Source organism: Lithobates pipiens, unplaced genomic scaffold (assembly GCF_037356315.1).
Source record: "Lithobates pipiens isolate NorthernLeopardFrog02 unplaced genomic scaffold, aLitPip1_a1.2 Scaffold_3, whole genome shotgun sequence".
Taxonomy (NCBI): domain Eukaryota; kingdom Metazoa; phylum Chordata; class Amphibia; order Anura; family Ranidae; genus Lithobates; species Lithobates pipiens.
This window is the reverse complement of record NW_027507790.1, coordinates 40,473,752-40,492,456: the sequence shown is the minus strand read 5'-3', so window position 1 is coordinate 40,492,456 and position 18,705 is coordinate 40,473,752. Positions and strand designations below refer to the sequence as shown.

The 18,705-nt window shown below is 40.4% G+C and overlaps 1 protein-coding gene across 1 annotated transcript in view; it reads right to left on the bottom strand.

Annotated features, from left to right (window-relative positions):
* The window catches only part of SLC5A1 (solute carrier family 5 member 1), a 94,603-nt gene that overhangs the window by 31,046 nt on the left and 44,852 nt on the right, over positions 1-18,705 (bottom strand). The window contains exons 4-7 of the mRNA XM_077461526.1: positions 18,417-18,476; positions 12,856-12,960; positions 11,025-11,130; positions 5,219-5,299 (exon numbers count right to left, since the gene is read on the bottom strand). Of these exons, the coding sequence (XP_077317652.1) occupies positions 5,219-5,299; positions 11,025-11,130; positions 12,856-12,960; positions 18,417-18,476 (352 nt within the window). The remainder of the gene's footprint in view (positions 1-5,218; positions 5,300-11,024; positions 11,131-12,855; positions 12,961-18,416; positions 18,477-18,705) is intronic.

Here is an 18,705-nt window from a genome sequence, read left to right as displayed (position 1 = left end):
ACTAGGTCCGACGGTCTTCCTGATGGACTTTCAGCGGAGTTCCGTCAGACTTTCCAAATGAACGGACTTGGCCACACATGAATGGACTACGTCCGTTCGAAAGTCCGTTCGTTTTGAATGTGATGACGTAAGACGGGACTAAAAAAGGTAGTTCAGTAGCCAGTAGCCAACAGCTTCCCTTGCTTCGTATTTGGTCCGTCGGACCAGCACACAGACGAACGGTTTCCCAGAAAGGAATTGAATCCGTTGGACAGATTTGAAATATGTTCTATTTCTAGGTCTGTCTGATTTTTTTTATTATGAAAAACGAACGGATTAGCCCACACACAATCGGATTGTCCAATGGACTAATTCCGTCAGACCAAGTCTGCTGGAAAGTCCGGTCGTGTGTACGCAGCTTCAGTGTAATCATTTAAGCATAGAAAAGAAGCCCTGCCGCTGCCATCACCTAACCTCTAGAACCTAACCCCTAAAATTAATACTTAATCTTTCTTAAAACGTAACCAACCCCTGAACCCCCTTAATCTCACCCTAGCATTAAACCTGACATTTACATCAATCATTAGCACTTGAAGAGGCCCTGTTTCCAGACGAAATTATCTTCACACAGGATTCACATAGTTTAACATATTTTAGATGTGCCATCTACCTGTAAAAGCCTCCCTTGTGTAGACATCCAAAAGCTATGAACGTACAAACTAATGCAGGGGCCTCAAACTGGTGGCCCTCCAGCTGTTGCTAAAGTCCCATCATGCCTCTGCCTGAGGGAATCAATCTTGTAATTGTCAGCCTTTCAATGCCTCATGGGACTTGTAGTTTCACAACAGCTGGAGGGCCGCCAGTTTGAGACCCCTGATCTAATGAGAGCTCCCAACAATCGTCCAACAGTCCAAGGTAATTTAATGATAAAATTGATTCATAGCAGAATAAAGCCAATGTGTTTTGGAGGCTGATTAGTGCTAAATGCTTAGTGCTAAATAAATATCCACTGTCACTGTACTAATGATGGCTGGGAAGAGGTTAACATCAGGGGTAATCAAAGGGTTAACTGTGTGACTAGCCTGTGTTTTTTCACTATGTGAGAGGTGCTTTTACTAGGGGAAGGCAGAGAGCTGTGCCCCTGCTTTGTAGGAACACAGGATCAATGCCTTCACCACTGACAGAATGGCAATCTTCCTTATTTACATAGACAGACTGCCGATCTGTTGGCAGGTGTCGATGGATATCAAGTCTGCGGTACCTGCTGATCAGCTCCCGCTGTGATTATTCAGCGGACCGCCACGCCTGCGCACCCCCAATGCGGAAGTGCTGGATCACGTACTAGGTACTTTACTTCCTGGAATCCATTTGCCCTTAACTGAGGCATGCAGGCAGGAGGGTGAAACCCCTCCTCCTCTCCTGAAGACTTATGGGATATGTGGCCTAATTTGTCTAGGCCAGAAATCAGGAAGGAATTCAAGAAATGTGAAATAATAGTTTAAAACAAGTAAATATAATATACTTTCCAATTTGTTTACTAATGCTAGCAGCATAACGATTAAAAATATTGATTGAGAGAATTTCACCTTAAACCTTCCCCAATTTGTTAGAAACTGTGTTTTTATTGCTGCATGTGTCCCTAATGATGGAATCCTACTTTCTATTGTGTCTGGCACCTATAAATAGACAGGAAGAAAAGAAAATTGCCCTCGCTTCTTGTTCTGTGTGAGTGAGGGGAAATCCGCACTGGCTTTGCAGACCACAATAATAAATTGAAAGAAATTCTATCCCTTAGTGCAGAAAAAAAGTAAGTTTAGTCTGTATTTGAATCTTAAAGCGGACCTTCTGTCATTTTTCTCAACTTCCCATCTATTAAATCTTCTGCCCTTGTTGTTTTAACTTTGGATAATAAAACATTTTTTTTCTGCCAGTTAATATCTTATACAGCCCACTTCCTGTTTCTTGTCTGGTGAAAAGCCTAGGCTTATGACATCATGCACAGCTCCCTCTCTCACTCTCGTGAGAGTTTGCTGGGGGTGGGGGGTGAGTCATAAGAGGGCCAATGAGAGCTGCAGAGCTGAAGGTGTGTCTGTGTAAATCCAGGAAGTGAATAAGCAGCAGCTTCAGCTGCCCACAGTTAAAATGTATGCAGCCAGACTCAGTGGAGGGAGATTTCTGCAGCATATTTGGCAAGTACAGAGTCACAGCATATATAAAATAATATGCAAAGTGGTTGGAGGGAAGCTTCAAAATTGCAAAGATGTTTTATTACAAATTATGTGAGCAGATGTGAGTTTTTTTCAACTATACATCACTGAGGTTTCCCTTTTGAGAGCTTGTCATCATTTGTTTGCCAGGCCAAATCTGATCGATAAAGTCTAGTGATATACTAGGCAGACTGGGAATAAATCACTAGGTAGGTTTTCACTCCAAGATTTCAGTACTGTGAAATATTGATGTAGGGATTGCCTGACTTTAGTGATAACAGCTCCAGCACATGATAAGGAAAGTAATGTTTTCAAGGGATTACCTTCATGTTAAAGTGGAACTTTAAACTCTCAATAAACATTGAGTATTTTTATTCCTTATGCTGTAGCATTAGAAAATAGATAGAAAAAAGTTATATTATATTTACTTGTTTTAAACTTTTCTTTCACATTTCTTCAGTTACTTCCTGGTTTCTGGCCTAGGCCAATTATGTCATATATCCCCAGGAGACTTCAGGAGAGGAGGAGGGGCTTCTTAGCTAAGCACAACCTCCTGCCTGCATGCCTCAACTAAGGGCAAATGGATTCTAGGAAGTAAATGCTACATGAATTATCTCCCTTTACTCAAGATGGCCAAGAAATGCTAGGAGGCGGTTTTCAAAATGATTTCTCAGCAAAATAAAGCATGGAGACATGGATGGATGGGGGAGTGTGACTTCTCAGTGGAGTCCGGGTATAGGTTCCATTGCATTGCCTATGATCAGTCAATCTAGAAAGCTGCAAAGTAAACTCCTATCTGGCTCTGAAGCTACTGAAAAAAATGGTTTAAAAGAAAAAGAGATCTTGATATAAAGGAAGAAAGGGGTTTCTTTCCTTCAGTAACAGAATATGTGTGATCTCTTGTGACACTAGCAAAACACTGAGGTAGGCTGGGAGTGGGAGGCCTTTGATTGCCCGTGTCCAATCTCCTAAAGGCATTAGCATAATGCAATGTACATTGATTGCTCAATTCTGTATCTGTTATTTCACAACTAAGAAATGCTTTTTGATATATATAAATTTACATGTTGGTTTGCTGAAGGTCAATCATGTGTGTCATGTAAAACAACAGCGGCAGATCTCTAATTGCTTTCTTTTTTTGGTAAAATAACTACTGTATGTGTCTATAGGACCTCTAGCACCTAAAGCAAATAGAATATACAGTGCCTTGAAAAGTATTCATACCCCTTGAACTTTTCCACATTTTGTCATGGTACAACCAAAAACATAAATGTATTTTATTGGGACTTTATGTAATAGGCCAACACAAAGTGACAAAAAATTGTGAAGTAGAAGGAAAATGATTTTCCTTTGAAAACGGTTTTAAACATTTTTTTACAAATAAATATCTGAAAAGTGTGGCGTGGATTTGTATTCAGCCCACTTTACTCTGATACCCCTAACTAAAATCTAGTGGGACCAATTGCCTTCAGAAGTCACCTAATTAGTAAATAGAGTCCACCTGTGTGTAATTTAGTCTCAGTATAAATACAGCTGTTCTGTGAAGCCCTCTTGTTGAGAACCTTAGTGAACAAACTGCATCATGAAGGCCAAGGAACTCACCAGACAGGTCAGGGATAAAGTTGTGGAGAAGTTTAAAGCAGGGTTAGGTTATAAAAAATATCTCAAGCTTTGAACATCTCACCGGGCAGTGGGCACTGTTCAATCCATTATCCGAAAATGGAAAGAGGATGGCACAACTGCAAGCCTACCAAGACATGACCGTCCACCTGAACGGACAGGCCGGGCAAGGAGAGCATTAATCGGAGAAGCAGCCAAGAGGCCCATGGTAACTCTGGAGGAGCTGCAGAGATCCACAGCTCAGGTGGGAGAATCTGTCCACAGGACAACTATTAGTCGTGCACTCCACAAATCTGGCCTTTATGGAAGAGTGGCAAGAAGAAAGCCATTGTTGAAAGAAAGCCATCAGAAGTCCTGTTTGCAGTTTGTGAGAGGCCATGTGGGGGACACAGCAAACATGTGGAAAGGGGTGCTCTGGTGAGATGAGACCAAAATATTACTTTTTGGCCTAAAGGCAAAATGCTATCTGTGGGAGAAAACTAACACTGCACATCACCCTGAACACACCATCCCCACCGTAAAACATGGTAGTGGCAGCATGATGTTGTTGAGATGCTTTTCTTCAGCAGGGAAAGGGAAGTTGTTCAGAGTTGATGGGGAGATGGATGGAGCCAAATACAGGGCAAACTTAGAAGAAAACCTGTTGTGTCTGCAAAAGACTTGAGACTGGGATGGAGGTTCACCTTCCAGCAGGATAACGACCCAAAACCTACAGCCAGAGCTACAATGGAATGGTTTAGATCAAAGCATATTCATGTGTTAGAATGGCCCGGTCAAAATCCAGACGTAAAGCCAATTGAGAATCTGTGGCAAGATTTGAAAATTGTTGTTCACAGACGCGCTCCATCCAATCTGACAGAGTTTGAGCTATTTTGCAAAGAAGAATGGGCAAAAATTTCACTCTCTAGGTGTGCAAAGCTGGTAGAGACATACCCAAAAAGACTTGCAGCTGTAATTGCAGGGAAAGGTGGTTCTACAAAGTATTGACTCAGGGGGGCTGAATACAAATGCACACCACACTTTTCACATATTTATTTGTAAAAAAAATTTAAAAACCAATTATAATTTTCCTTCCTTTCCTTTCCTTTCCCACAGTAAAATACATTTATGTTTTTGGTTGTAACATGACAAAATGTAGAGAATTTCAAGGCACAGTAATTAATATGATAGGAAGGGTAACCCACCCTGACAAGCATGTCCTGGTTAGCATTCTGTAGTAAACCTCTAAAGGACTGTATATTTGCTAGTAGACCTAAAGACTGGATCATTGCTCACAAATATAAGAGGTGTATGGCCACTCTAATTCAAATTATACTCACAAAGTCAGAGATAAAGCCACCTGCTGTTATCCAGAAGCTGCTATCACTCCCACATCCCCACTAAATATTTTGTGCATGCTGATATAAACTTACCAAACCCCATGAGGATGAAGGATCCTACAAGCATGATAATAGTCTGTAGAGTATCTGTGTAGATAACAGCTGCCAAACCACCTGAAAGAGAGAGAGACAGTCTATCAGATGTGGGGAAATAACTATACAATGGTACCTACTATACAGGAAAGTCAGAGTAGAAGAACGGGATATGGCATTGCCATTTATTCCAAGAATAGCATACAACTAACATTAAAGTGATACCAAAGGCTAAAAAAAAAAGGTAATACCTGCTTCTTACGATATTGCACAGAGTATAATTTTTCTCTTCTTCTGGCAGTTCCCTGTGGCACTGCCAGCTACTCATTCCTCTTGGTGCCTGCTGCATCAAGCTACGTGCCAAGGAGGCACCCATGTGTGCGTGCTCTCACTCCAGGCTGTGTGCATCCATAGACACACACACAACTGGTAAGCTGCGTCCTTGATCCCTCATCACAAGAGTTTGACTGACACCAGCAGGAGCCTACAGTTCCACTGCCCTCAGTTTTTCCTGTGAAAACAGGAAGTGAAGGGAGCTGGTGCTGGAGCCAGAGACCGTGCAGGAGCATCGAAATGGAGCCATGTAACTGTTTAGGGACAGGAGGGGTAGGACAAGTAGTGGGGCATTTTTAACCTAATTTAGAGAATGCATTAAGGTAAAAAACATTTAGATTTTAAAACCATTTTAACTGTTTGCCGACCATCTAACGTACTAGCATGGCAGCAAAGTGTCCTTCCTACGCTGGATCACGTACTAGGTAGCAAAACCCAATCTGCGGATCTCAACCAGTGGCCAGTGTGGCACCCGCTGATCGGCTCAGTGATTCACAGAACAGAGCTCTGTGATTGTAAACAATACAGGGCGCTGTTCACTGACAGTGGATGCTGTTTTTATTTTCCCTAAGCAGCGGAAAAAAACAACAAGATCCTTAGTAAAAGCAGCACATAACACACACATCACACATAGTTAGGCATAAATTTAACCCTTTGATCGCCCCCTTCCTACCCAGTGTCATCAGTACATTGCCAGTGCATATTATTAGCACTAATCACTGTATTATAGTCACTGGTGATGTCAGTGGCACTTAGTCATTTCCTCGCAGTGTCAGATTGCCCACCACCCTATCCTACTGAATCCATACTTTCCGGTAAGCCTCAATGTTATTGGTGGCAGTGCTCCATCTCCCCTTTTCATGCGATGGCTTAAAAATTACCATTTTGGTTGTCAAGATACATAAGTTTTGGACATTTTCATTTAATCAAACACTCCCTCACTCAGTGGACTTTTTTCTTTATTCATTTTTTCAATTTTTCCTTTGAGTTTAAATGTATGTATCAGGTTATCTATGTACTTTAGATCACTCATTTATATTTGAAATTGTTATTAGCAATGCACCATCACTTTTCCACTTTTACTCTTTGCAATTGTCATTTACGGTGGTGGCAGTTTTCCCCTCACTTCTGTGGACAGCGCGGTATTTAGCATATATATATATTTCAATATAAAAAGTATAAAAATATAAAGTTTGCGAAGATTAGAAGTGATCCTCTTCAGAAATGTTCAAATTCAATTATATAAGTAGTGAGCGACCATCACCAGGCTTGTAGCATCATACTCAAAAGGGCATGAGGCTGTAATTGGTGCCAAAGGTTCTTAAACAAAGTACTGAGAAAGGCTGTGAATACTTATGTGCATGTGATTTTTTTTATTTTTTATTTTTAATAAATTTGCAAGGATTTCAAACAAACTTCTTTCTTTCTTTGTTGTCATTATGGGGTATTGTTTGTAAAATTTTGAGGAAAGTAATGAATTTAATCCATTTTGGAATAAGGCTGTAACATAACAAAATGTGGAAAAAGTGAAGCGCTGTGAATACGTTCCGGATGCACTGTATGTCTGTGCATTCATATATTTATATGCAAATGTGTGTGTTTGTCTGTACATTACTGTTAGCCCTTGTCCATATGTGCATACTTAACCACTTCCCGTCCAGCGCACGCCGATGTACGTCGGCAGAATGGCACGGGCAGGCATATTGGCATACAGGTACGTCCAATCTTAAATGCCGCCCTGTCATCGCTCGCGTGCCGGCGGCGGTGCACTCGCGTGCTGGTCGGGACCCCCGTGAGTCCGGTCACGGGTCCCGCGGACTCGATCGCTGCGGGGATACCCGCAATTGTCTCACGGGGTGGGTGAACTGGGAGATGCCGTTGTAAACAGCATCTCCCCATTCTGCCTAGCAACAAGTGAAGCTGATCTCTGCTCCATGTGATTTGAGTAGAGATCAGTGTTCACTAAAAGAAAGCCCAGCCCCCAACAGTTAGTAACACACCCCTAGGAACACTTAACCCCTACACTGCCACCCACTGGTTAACCCCTTCAATGCCAGTGTCATTTACACAGGAGTGCATTTGTATAGCAGTGATTGCTGTATAAATGCCAGTGGTCCCAAAAATGTGTCAAAAATGTCCGATGTGTCCGCCATAATGTCGCAGTCACAATAAAAATCGCTGATCGCCGCCATTACTAGTAAAAAAAAAATATTAATAAAAATGCCATAAAACTATCCCCTATTTTGTAAAAGCTATAACTTTTGCGCAAACCAATCGATAATCGCTTATTGCTTTTTTTTACCAAAAATATGTAGAAGAATACGTATCAGCCTAAACTGAGGGGAAAAACAGTTTTTTTATATATTTTTGGGGATATTTATTATAACAAAAAGTAAAAAATAATGCGTTTTTTTCAAAATTGTCGCTCTATTTTTGTTTATAGCGCAAAAAATAAAAACGGCAGGGGTGATCAAATACCACCAAAAGAAAGCTCTATTTGTGGGAAAAAAAGGATGTAAATTTTGTTTGGGAGCCACATCGCATAACCGCGCAATTGTCAGTTAAAGCGACGCAGTGCCGAATCGCAAAAAGTGGTCTGGTCTTTGGCCAGCAAAATGGTCCGGGGCTGAAGTGGTTGTAAACCCACTTTTTGAACTTCTACCTATAGGTAAGCCTAGAATAAGGCTTACCTATAGGTAGCGGAAATATTTCCTAAACATGCGTGGTTTAGGAGATATTTCACTTGTGGTCCACTGAAAATTCCAACGGCGCATGCGGGGGGAAGAAACTAAACTAAGTGCAGTTTCTTCCCTAGACTGTGCTGTTAATCGCGTTACATACTTGCCCATTATGCTTTTCATTTGCAAGCTTTGCAGCGAGCAAAAGAGGACGTAAAACCCATCAGGGTTTACTTCCTCTTTAAGTGTACACGCGTGTGACACGGACAAAGCCACTGCTTCCAGTTTGACATCCATGTGGGTGCAGGTCCCCCGGATGTCAGATTGGGAGGAGCAGCTCTGTCCAACACCTGGAACACCTGTGCATCCTCATGCCCATGCGGGCAAACACTGCCCTGACATGAGTGTATGCTTAAGTATGTCCATGTAAACAAGGCCTAACAGTAACATACAATACATAAATAAAGGGCGCTGACAGGCTGGTAGAGGCATTTATGACAGTGGCAGTGTGTACAAGGAAGGGGACAGTGTAAAAGAGGAGCAAGAGCAGTGTGTACAGAGGGATAGTGTATACAGGAAGGGAATGTAGAGAGGGTGAACAGTGTATACAGGGGGTGAATTTATTTTGGGATAATTCACTGGTTGTGTTTGTGATTTGTTGTTTCTAATGCCACGTACACACGACCGGACTTTCCGGCAGACTTGGTCCAGCGGACCGGAATCCATTGGACAATTCGATCGTGTGTGGGCTCCAGTGGACTTTTTTTCCCCAAAAGTCTGACGCACCTAAAAATAAAACATGTTTCAAATCTATCCAACGGACTTAAGTCCGACGGACTAAAAATCAGGATACCGTTTGTCTGTGTGCTAGCCCGACGGACCAGATACGACGCAAGGGCAGCTATTGGCTACTGGCTATTGAACTTGTTTAGTTCCGTTTACGTCATCACATTCAAAACAAATGGACTTTTGAATGGACATAGTCCGGTCATGTGTGGCCAAGTCCGTTCTTTCAGAAAGTCCCTCGAACCTCCGCCGAAAGTCAGTCAGGAAGGGCGTCGGACCTAGTCCGTCGAAAAGTCTAGTTGTGTGTACGCGGCATTACTAGATTAAAAAGCCACGCCCGTTATTTAGCATAATTTAGCCACACCCACATTTTTTGCCATGGAGTGCAACACATGCCACTATCTCTCTGGTGGGGGCCTTGTGCATTACTTTGCCCTGGGGGCATGATGCGATTTAAACAGCCCAGTTAGTAGCAACAAAAGTAAGAGCTACAGTATGCTTCCACTACTTAAAACTGCATACTGAACATTCCTATGAAAAAATTAGACTGTGGAGTTTCTCTTTTAATCACTTTCTTTCTTAATCTACAGATCTGTATTCCCTATTTCCTCTGTCGGAAAAACATTAAGAGGTCTTGTCATCATAATCAATAGGATTTACAAAATAAAGCTAAAGGATTTTGCTTGCCCAATAGAATTAGGACATTGGTTTGTTATGGAGTGTTTGGAAACGTTTGCATCCAGGATACACAACATTCATAAAGCTGTTGTAAGCATTCAGCACACAGTACATGTGACCTTTGCGTGTTTTTAAGGCTCTATTATTTTATGGTAGGTTAATGTGATAATGTGTTATTTGTAATATGTGCTCAACTCAGGTATAATTTCTCCTTATCACTTATTGCTACAGGATGAAGCCTGAGTGAACACTTCATTTGTTTTAAGTCCCTAGATACAGATTTTCTTGTGTTTTTTATGTGTTTTCTAGTTTATAACTGCAACACAGCTGTACCTTAATCCTGGCAGGAAAATCACATACAGTATATAATACCCACTGCTAGAAAATAACAGGTTGTGTCCATAGGTGAGACTGTTAACAGATACATAAAATTGTAGTGGAGTATTTACTGTCAGACATGGAAAATTCATTGATGGCAGTAGTCTATATGGAAAGCATAAGACTGCTATGTAAAACTAGAATACACCAAAATAATGCATTCAATTTAATGCTTGCTAAAAATTAATTATTAGCAAACAAAGCCTTGTCAAATAGGAAATCAAACACCAAATATGACTGTATCCAGTAAAACTGCTGCGATGTTGAAGATAGAACGCCAATCCCCCCATCAATTTTGCTTTTAAGAATATGCCTGCCCCAAAGATGGTCTGCTTTGCTCACAGCAACTAACTGATCTGATTATTTTCTATGGGCAACATCACTAAGACAGCTTCTTCCTTAAGCTAACCAACCATAGATGGTTTGAATCTCGGCCAATTCAGCAGGGACTGGCTGAGATTCTAATAATCTATGGGCAGGCTTAATGTACCCAAGTAGATCCATCGATTGATGATTTTCCTCATTCGATCATATCAGGCCACTAGCAATAATTACTGTGTTCTCCCATCAGGGACATCTCCCCTAAATTTTCTTTCACATCATTCTTGCTATCTTTACCTGTTTTAGTTGAAAAAACCTGTTGTTTACAGAGCTCAATAGTGCAAAACTTTAATTTATGCTCACCTTCCCTGCTTATCTTTTTATACTGGTCCCAAGGAGCTTCAATCTGAGAGAGGACGTCTGAAGGTAGACAGTTTCTGCTATACTGTCTCTTTAGAAAACCAATACCACACTGTCATGGGCAATTCTGTTTAAAATGTTTATTTGTAAAACTAAGGCTGTGTGTAAATAGTTAAAAATATAAACGATCAGTTTATAACTATTATCAATTGTAAAATAATATTGACCAAGTGCATTACAGTTTCCCTTTATAAGGCAAGAAAAAGACTCACCTGTCACAGTGTACAAAGCAGTGATAACGAGTAACATTACAATGGCTATGTAGATATTAATTTTCATGGCTTGTTGGATGAAAATGCCTCCTGAAAACATATCTGCCTGAAAGAAAACATGTAATACATTTAGAATGAAAATCCAGCTTCATGGAAATTCTCATGATCCTTCAAAACCACTGAGATACTCCTAGTACATGCAATATGTTTTTAGAGCTTACTTCGGGTTTTCTGTAAAAAGTTTTTGGATTATTTGTCTAGGAATAAAGATACTATTTCTTTAGACATATGCAACCACTAGATCAATGTTTCTCAACCTTTTTTCAGTCAAGACACTCTTTAAAATGAGGCACAATCTCAAGACATCCCATTCTAAAATGTAAAAGAAACAAATAGTTTTACATAATCCAGCAGCATCAACACACGTAGGACACCCAACATTAGAGATGATTTATTTTATACAGCTTTAGACACTGGTACTGACTAGTATTCCATTGTTTCTCTTCTCCCTCATTTTCCCTCCCTCATTTAACTAATGTAACCCCAGTGCAGGCAGAGAAGAGCAAACAATAACATCCTCAGGTGCTTAATGTCTTCCTTATCAATTTATGACATCATCATTTGTTAGAATCCCAGCAGCTGGCTTGCACGGAGCACAAGTTTGTAATGCTGCACAAATTAAAACCTGTGGCTTTCTGTAAGGTGAGATCCACCTGCCAGCATGCTGACAATTTGGGGCAATTTGAGACAATTGTTTGCATTTTGCCATGGCACTAGACAATACAAGTTGAGTGATTTTTGACCTTGGCCAAAACAGAATTGGCCAACGCAAGATCTGTGCATTAGAACTTGCGTTGGCCAACTCTATTTTGGCCAAAGTCTGAACTATGAACTCTTTCATGGCTCAAACAGTGACCACCAACTAGATCTAAGCACCTGCCCAGCCCACATCTAGAATAAATCCCAGAGTCCTCTTGCAGCTGAAGGTTTGCACATATGGTATAGACCCCTTGGTATATAGGCTGCCATAGCTTTCCTATCTAAGGCCACACTGACACATGAGCCAAATTCCGTTATAAGTTCTAGACAGGTATATGAATTTGGCAAATTCTTTACCCCTTTTAGAATGCATGAGGCACACTTTCACAAAATCTGCCTGTGCCAATCTTTATGAATTCCAGGGATTGTGTCCAGGGTTGGTCATCTGATGTGGGAATGAGGCTTACAAGTGTATGTATAGCTAAAAAAAATATTTTAGTCATAGACAGAATAGGGAAGTATTAGAAACCCTGGCCATTTTTATGCTCTCTGTAGCTGCATTGGGTAGCTTCACCCTCTCTATTTGACCTTTTAACCATCGTCACCGAGACAGAAAGTAATGGAAAACCAAAAATGTAACAACTGTTACCAGAAAAGGAAGTGATAGGAAATCTTCCAATGGGTACATCTGTTCTATTGTTCTATTTATTCTATGCAGACACTAGTACCTGGGTGAAATTGGATCATGCCTTCATGCCCTTTTGTTTCTATAGATATCTTAAGATATAATACTGATTGTAGCTTTGTATATATTTTTGCAAACCACAAAAGTGCATGGGCAGAGTATATAACAGACTATCAGATACACAGTTTAACGATCTGTTTTCAAACAACAAGTATTTACAGTCTAAATAGGATATTTTTCTAATGCTCCATCCCAAAAATGCATTCATTGTCTTGTCAATAGTGGACAAATAACACACCAATGACTGATTGCTTTCCTTGCTCTAATCTAAAGATCTAGATCAAATAAGCATTGCATGTTAAAGAAGAACACTGTATCTTAACTCACTGATATCTTGGTGAACACATAGAGCAGGAGTGAAAGAACAGAGAGGTAGACCCTTATCCGGTTTCCACCAAAACGTTTCCTCAGATACTCTGGCATTGTTACAACCTGGGAAGAAAACATAAGAGTGACCAAAGACTGAATGACACAACGTTATACAGTTCTACACAAAGCCTATACATATGCACATTTATTATTAGAAAATGATTACTCAGGAAAAGTAGTCTGAAAAACATTAATCTGGTTGTATTACATTTATTGTCCACAAAGATGGATAATTTATTGCATTTATGGTTTATGTTAAATCACCAGCTTAAAAACAAAATAATGCTAACATTATACAGCTGGTTGCAATAACCAGACACTTTGGAGTTTATTTACTAAAGGTAAATAGCTGTTCACTTTTAAAGGGAAGGTGCACTTTGCAAGAACATTTTCTTCAGAGCTTAGTGATCAAGGTGAAGCTCTGCTGACTTCTACCAGCCAATCTTTTGCAAGCAAACATGTAATCTTTTTTTCCTTGCACACGGTTGGGGAAACTTCACAGCTCGAAATATTAAAAACATGCATTGACCCATGTCAACCAATCAGATTTTCTGTTTACTAAAATTTTGAGGCTGAAAGATGAACTCTTATTGGTTCCTATTGGTTACTGAACTTTTAGTTTATGCATGCTTTGTCGAATAAGTCTATATGACTAAAAGTCAGTTAGCCATGTTTTAGTATACTATAGGCTGGACTAGGGTTGTAAAAAGACCTGGGGCACCACAAGGAGGGTAATGATGTGGCATCATAGTAAATAGTTGGTGTGGTCAATTTATTATAACAGTCGGAGGGGTTTAATGCAGCATGATTAATTAAAACACTATGGGGGAATTCATAAATACTCCTAATTCAACTTGTGCAGTTGCCCATAGCAACCAATCAGCTTTCTTTTACTTGAACTTTATGGAGAAGAAAAAAATTGGGCACTTATATAGTGCAATACGATTATACAATAGCATAAGCAAATTCAAAAGCAGTTTCTCTATCCAAGTATTATACATTAATCAATGATGCAGAAATAAAAAAAGAAACAACCAGGCCCAGCAGCATTAAATGATTAGGTAATCAAATAACAAAGCCATGCCTGCAATTGCGATGTGTTTCATGTCCAAGAAAAGGGGGGCCCTTTAGCTGGGGAGAGAGATTCAGAGTAAAAAAAAATGAAAAGGGAAAAAGAAAAAAAGGGGGGAGGGAGAAGGAGAAGAAAGGGGAGGGGGGAGGGGGGAAGAGGGGGGGAGGCCATCCCTGTCCTGGAGAAAGGAGAAAAATATTAACACGTTGTACTAAATAACAGTTGTAAGACGTGCATAGGCGGTTGCGTTGATGGGAAGTAATCTAACCAGGACTGCCAGATACACAGAAGTTTATCGTGTTTGTCAGTTAGAATTGCCGTCAAATTCTTGTTCACTAGGGTGCCGCACACCTAACTTTTCACTTTGTCGAAGTTGAGAATAGGCGTCTTCCATGCTTTGGCAATCTTCTGTCTGCTGTTCTGTTCTGTGGCCCAGAATATATGGATCACGAGAGTGCGCTTTTGTTTGGCAGCGCCTTCTATCGGTTTGTGTAGGAGTGCCTCCCAAGGGTCTTTTTGTAAGTTTATGTGTAACACTTAGTAGAAGGGTATGCAGGGAGACATTTAGCAATTCTAGCTGGGGTAAAGTACCACTGAGACAAGACCTTGAAAGAGTTTTCTAAAGTTATTACGTTACGGGAGGAAAGTCCCTTTTCCAATTGGAGCAGTAAGATGGGGTACGCGAGTTAAAATTAGTCAGAATAGAGGACTATAATATTGACATTAGACCCTGTGTTGTAGAGGACATTCGACATCTGGTTTCAAATGCCGTTGTGGTTGTTGACCAATTGTGTTTTTTTTGGGGGGGATTTCAGCAGTGGTGAATTTGGAGGTAATGGAATTTCTCAGAGTCTGGAATGTCATATGTATCTTTAAGATATTGGAAGGTGATGTTCCTCCAAGGGGACAGTAAGGATCGATCTGAGTTGCTTTGCTGAAATAAGTAATATTCGGCATTCCTAGCCCTCCCTGAGTCTTAGGTCTATAGAGTAGATTTCTGTTCAGCCTCAGTTTAATTGAGCCCCAGATAAAATTAAACTTAAAAAGGAGACACTGCAATGAGCATAGGATATATGGGGGGACCAGAACAGGAAAGACCCTAAAGGGATAGAGCAATTTTGGCAGGAGAGTCATCTTTATTGCATATATTCGTCCCAGCCAAGAGATATGTGTTTTGTTCCATAGCTCTAATAGCCGAGTCAGTGTTCTAAAGAGAGGGGGATAGTTGGCACCATATGAGACCAAGTACAGCAGAGTAAGTGTGATTCCACAATAAGGAATGGAGTTGGACCACTGGAAGGAGAATTGGGTTGAAGGGCGGCGGCTGGCAGAGAAACGCTTAGGGCACGGAATTTGGCCTGGTTTATGCGGAGACTTGAAAGGGAGGAAAACCCATTCAACAGTGATATCAAGTTAGGCAGAGTGATATGCGGGGATGTGATATACACCAAAATATCATCAGCGAACATGGCTAATTTATGGTGCACACAGGCCAATTCAATACCCCTGATTTCTAGACTCAGGTGAATCTGTGCGGCCAGAGGTTCTAACACTATTAGAACCTCTGGAGAGAGAAGTGGAGAGAGGGGACATCCCTAACGAGTAGCTCGAGCTATAGAGAAGGAAGGCAATTCATGCTCCATTTACCTCACAGTGGCTGAGTGGTCACTATACAAAGCAGCAATCGATTTGAGTAATGCGTTGTCCACGCCTCTATGAGTCACAGTCGCTCGCAGGGTGTCAAATGCTTTCCGAATGTCTAAGGAGAGCAAAATTTATTGATGAACACACCAGTGTGTGTGAGGAGGAACGTTTGTCTGCAGCCTGTCTAAGGGGCACGAAGCCCCCCCGATCTTAATAGAACAGGCGGTGTAAGACTTGATTCAGTCGGGTAGCGAACACTTTGGGTAGAATTTTTAAATTAATGTTAAGGAGTGAAATAGGATGGAAGTTGGCCCAGGATTGGGAGTCTGTTTCTGGGTTGGGGAGCATCACAATAGAGGCCCATAACATAGTCCTTGATAAGTCTGAGGTAAGGGAGGTAAGGTGCAGGACAGCTATGTCCAACAATTTTTTGTAGAAAAGGGCCAGCTTCAAGCTTTCATTGTTTGCACACAACTTAGAAAATTTAATATTAAAAGCTGATTTTCTGCTCTGAGCAACTGCTCCAGTTGAGACAAAGTTGAAAAAGTGTGCCCCATACACTTTATATTACTTTCCCCATGTCACAAGTGAAAGTCTTACAGGTACCTCAGCACAAAGTTTACTTTTCCATTACATATACTTTTCATGCATACATAATATAGACAAAGACCAGGGGTATGTAGTATGTAACGGAGGGTGCAAGGGTCTGTAGTCAACAACTCAGTATTAGTGGTCGGTAGTATGTAACCCACAGTGCAGGGGTCAGTATTATGTGGCAAGAGTCTGGAGTTTGTTGCGCAAAGTGTAAGGGACAGTAGTATGTTGTGCAGAGTGCACAGGTCAGGAGTAACACAGAATGCGGGGATCAGCAGTATGTATTGCATAGTGCAGAGGTTAGTAGTATGTAACAAAGAGTTTACAGTTAAGAGTAAGTAATGCTGAGGGCAGTGATCAGGAGTGACACACAGTGCAGAGGTCAGGTGTAGTAACACATCCCCACATCCCCAAAAACAGAAACACCTGCCTTCTAGTACAAACATCTTCCTCCCTAAGCTAAAATAACCCCCAGTGGAAATTATCCCTCCCTTTCTAAAATCCACTCACCAAACCTCAGATACAGAGAAACCTGACAGAATGTTTAAAGTTCTACCTGATCTCCTCTCAGCTGTGTCATATACCATGTCAGAACTGAGGGACGATCCAAGGATTTCCTTTGGCTTTACAATGCCTATTGCCATTGTATCAGAGGTCAGAGAGGTGTGGGCAGGGCTGGCAGCTGAACTTAAAAAAATGGCACGCAGTTGTGGCCCCTGGACAAGAAGCAAGAGATGTAGGCACCTGCCTTGAGTGCCCAGTGATTGCGCCGCCTATGACTATAGGCCAGTGATGTCCAACCTAAAAAGGCCCAAGGACATCATCTGTTTTCACAACTCCAGTGGTGGGCCACATCTGAATCAGGCTTTATTTTTCCAATCCAAAAATATCAGGGGGTGGCCAAATGTATCAGATTAAAACCAGGAAAAGACAGGCATATAATAAGGATAACCCCCTCCATCTGTAGGGGCCACAATGCTTACCTATATACTGCCACTCTATCCTCCTCTCACCAGCATTTGTGGTAGTGTTGTGCTGACACAGACATGACTATGGGTAGTTGAGTGTATCTCAGAGCAAAGGTGTAAATATACCCCCTTTCATTGGTGTCAATGACAAAAAAATAATAACCCCCCTCTTCAATGGTGTCAGTAACAATGCCACCAATAATAAAACTCCCTTGATTGTGGTTATTTACAGTGACAGCACAAAAAATACCCTCTTTTTTGGTGTCAGTAGCAGCAAGAATAAATCCTCTTTTCACTTGTGTCAGTGTTAGTGGAAGTATTAAACAATCTCCCTTTAATTGGGGTTAATTGGAAGTAATAATAAACCTCTGCCTAACAGGCAGTGCTGGCATCATTTCAGTGCTGAAACACAGAACATTGCTGCCAGTGCCACTTTCCATTGTGTCTACTATATAGCTAGGACCTCCCAGACCAAAAAGAAAGGTCCCAAGAGGCATCAATTAGACAGGCCTGCTATACATGTTCACAACAATATTTCTTCTCTGTCTTATTAAAAAAGGCTAAACAACCAGTTTGCCATGTTGTCGTATTATTATTAAATGTTCAAAGTCATACATACTGGATGAATACATTCTGGGTTTCAATATACATTTTAAGATAATGTTATTAAAAAAATAAAAAAATTTAGAAATGGGATAAGAGCACATTTTTTAATCTACCAAAAGAATTATCTATTAACATAATGGTATCACATTTAGAACAAAAACTTTGTTTTAGCAGCAATGTTAAACACTTCTATGTTTGATTAAACTTTTTAACTGGCGGGTGGCAAAAGAGGTGGCAGAGGAAATAAATACAGTATATAACTTATTTGTTTACATGAGGGTATAGATGGGGAAGAGTCAGGGGAGGAAAAGCATGTTACAATGAAGGAAGTATTGGGGGAGTATTTAGTATTGAGGGATTGAGGGAGAGGTGTCTGATCACCAGTAGTCTTGAACCTATCCAAGAAAGATCTACTGTATGTTCAGAGGGGAAAGATCAGTTTGTAGGAAAATGTTGTGTAATCCAGGGATGATAAACTTTCTGAATTTATCATTTTTATAGCTTTGGATTACTGACATTTTTTGTAGCACTTGCAGGTTAATATTCTTTTTGTTGCTATTAATATAAAAAATAAAAAAAACACAGAAAAACAACAATTTGCCTTATGTAAAGTCTAATAAAATAAAGTCTCTCACCCCAGCTTTTACATATATGGGTACAAATATCCAGCCAAGAATTACCACAACAACCAGTGCCTGAAAAAATAACACAAGATCATGTTAATAATCTGTACTTATATAAGTAGTGACTTTTCAAAGTGAAAATACATGTTGCCATTTCCGAGACACGGTAATAATCATTTTTAAATAAATTATATAATAATTGTTTTTAAATAAATTATATAATCATAAACTATTTGAATGTATAGCTATGGACAGCTTAAAGTAGAAACATTTAAGTATTTACATGTTTTAAAAAACAGTA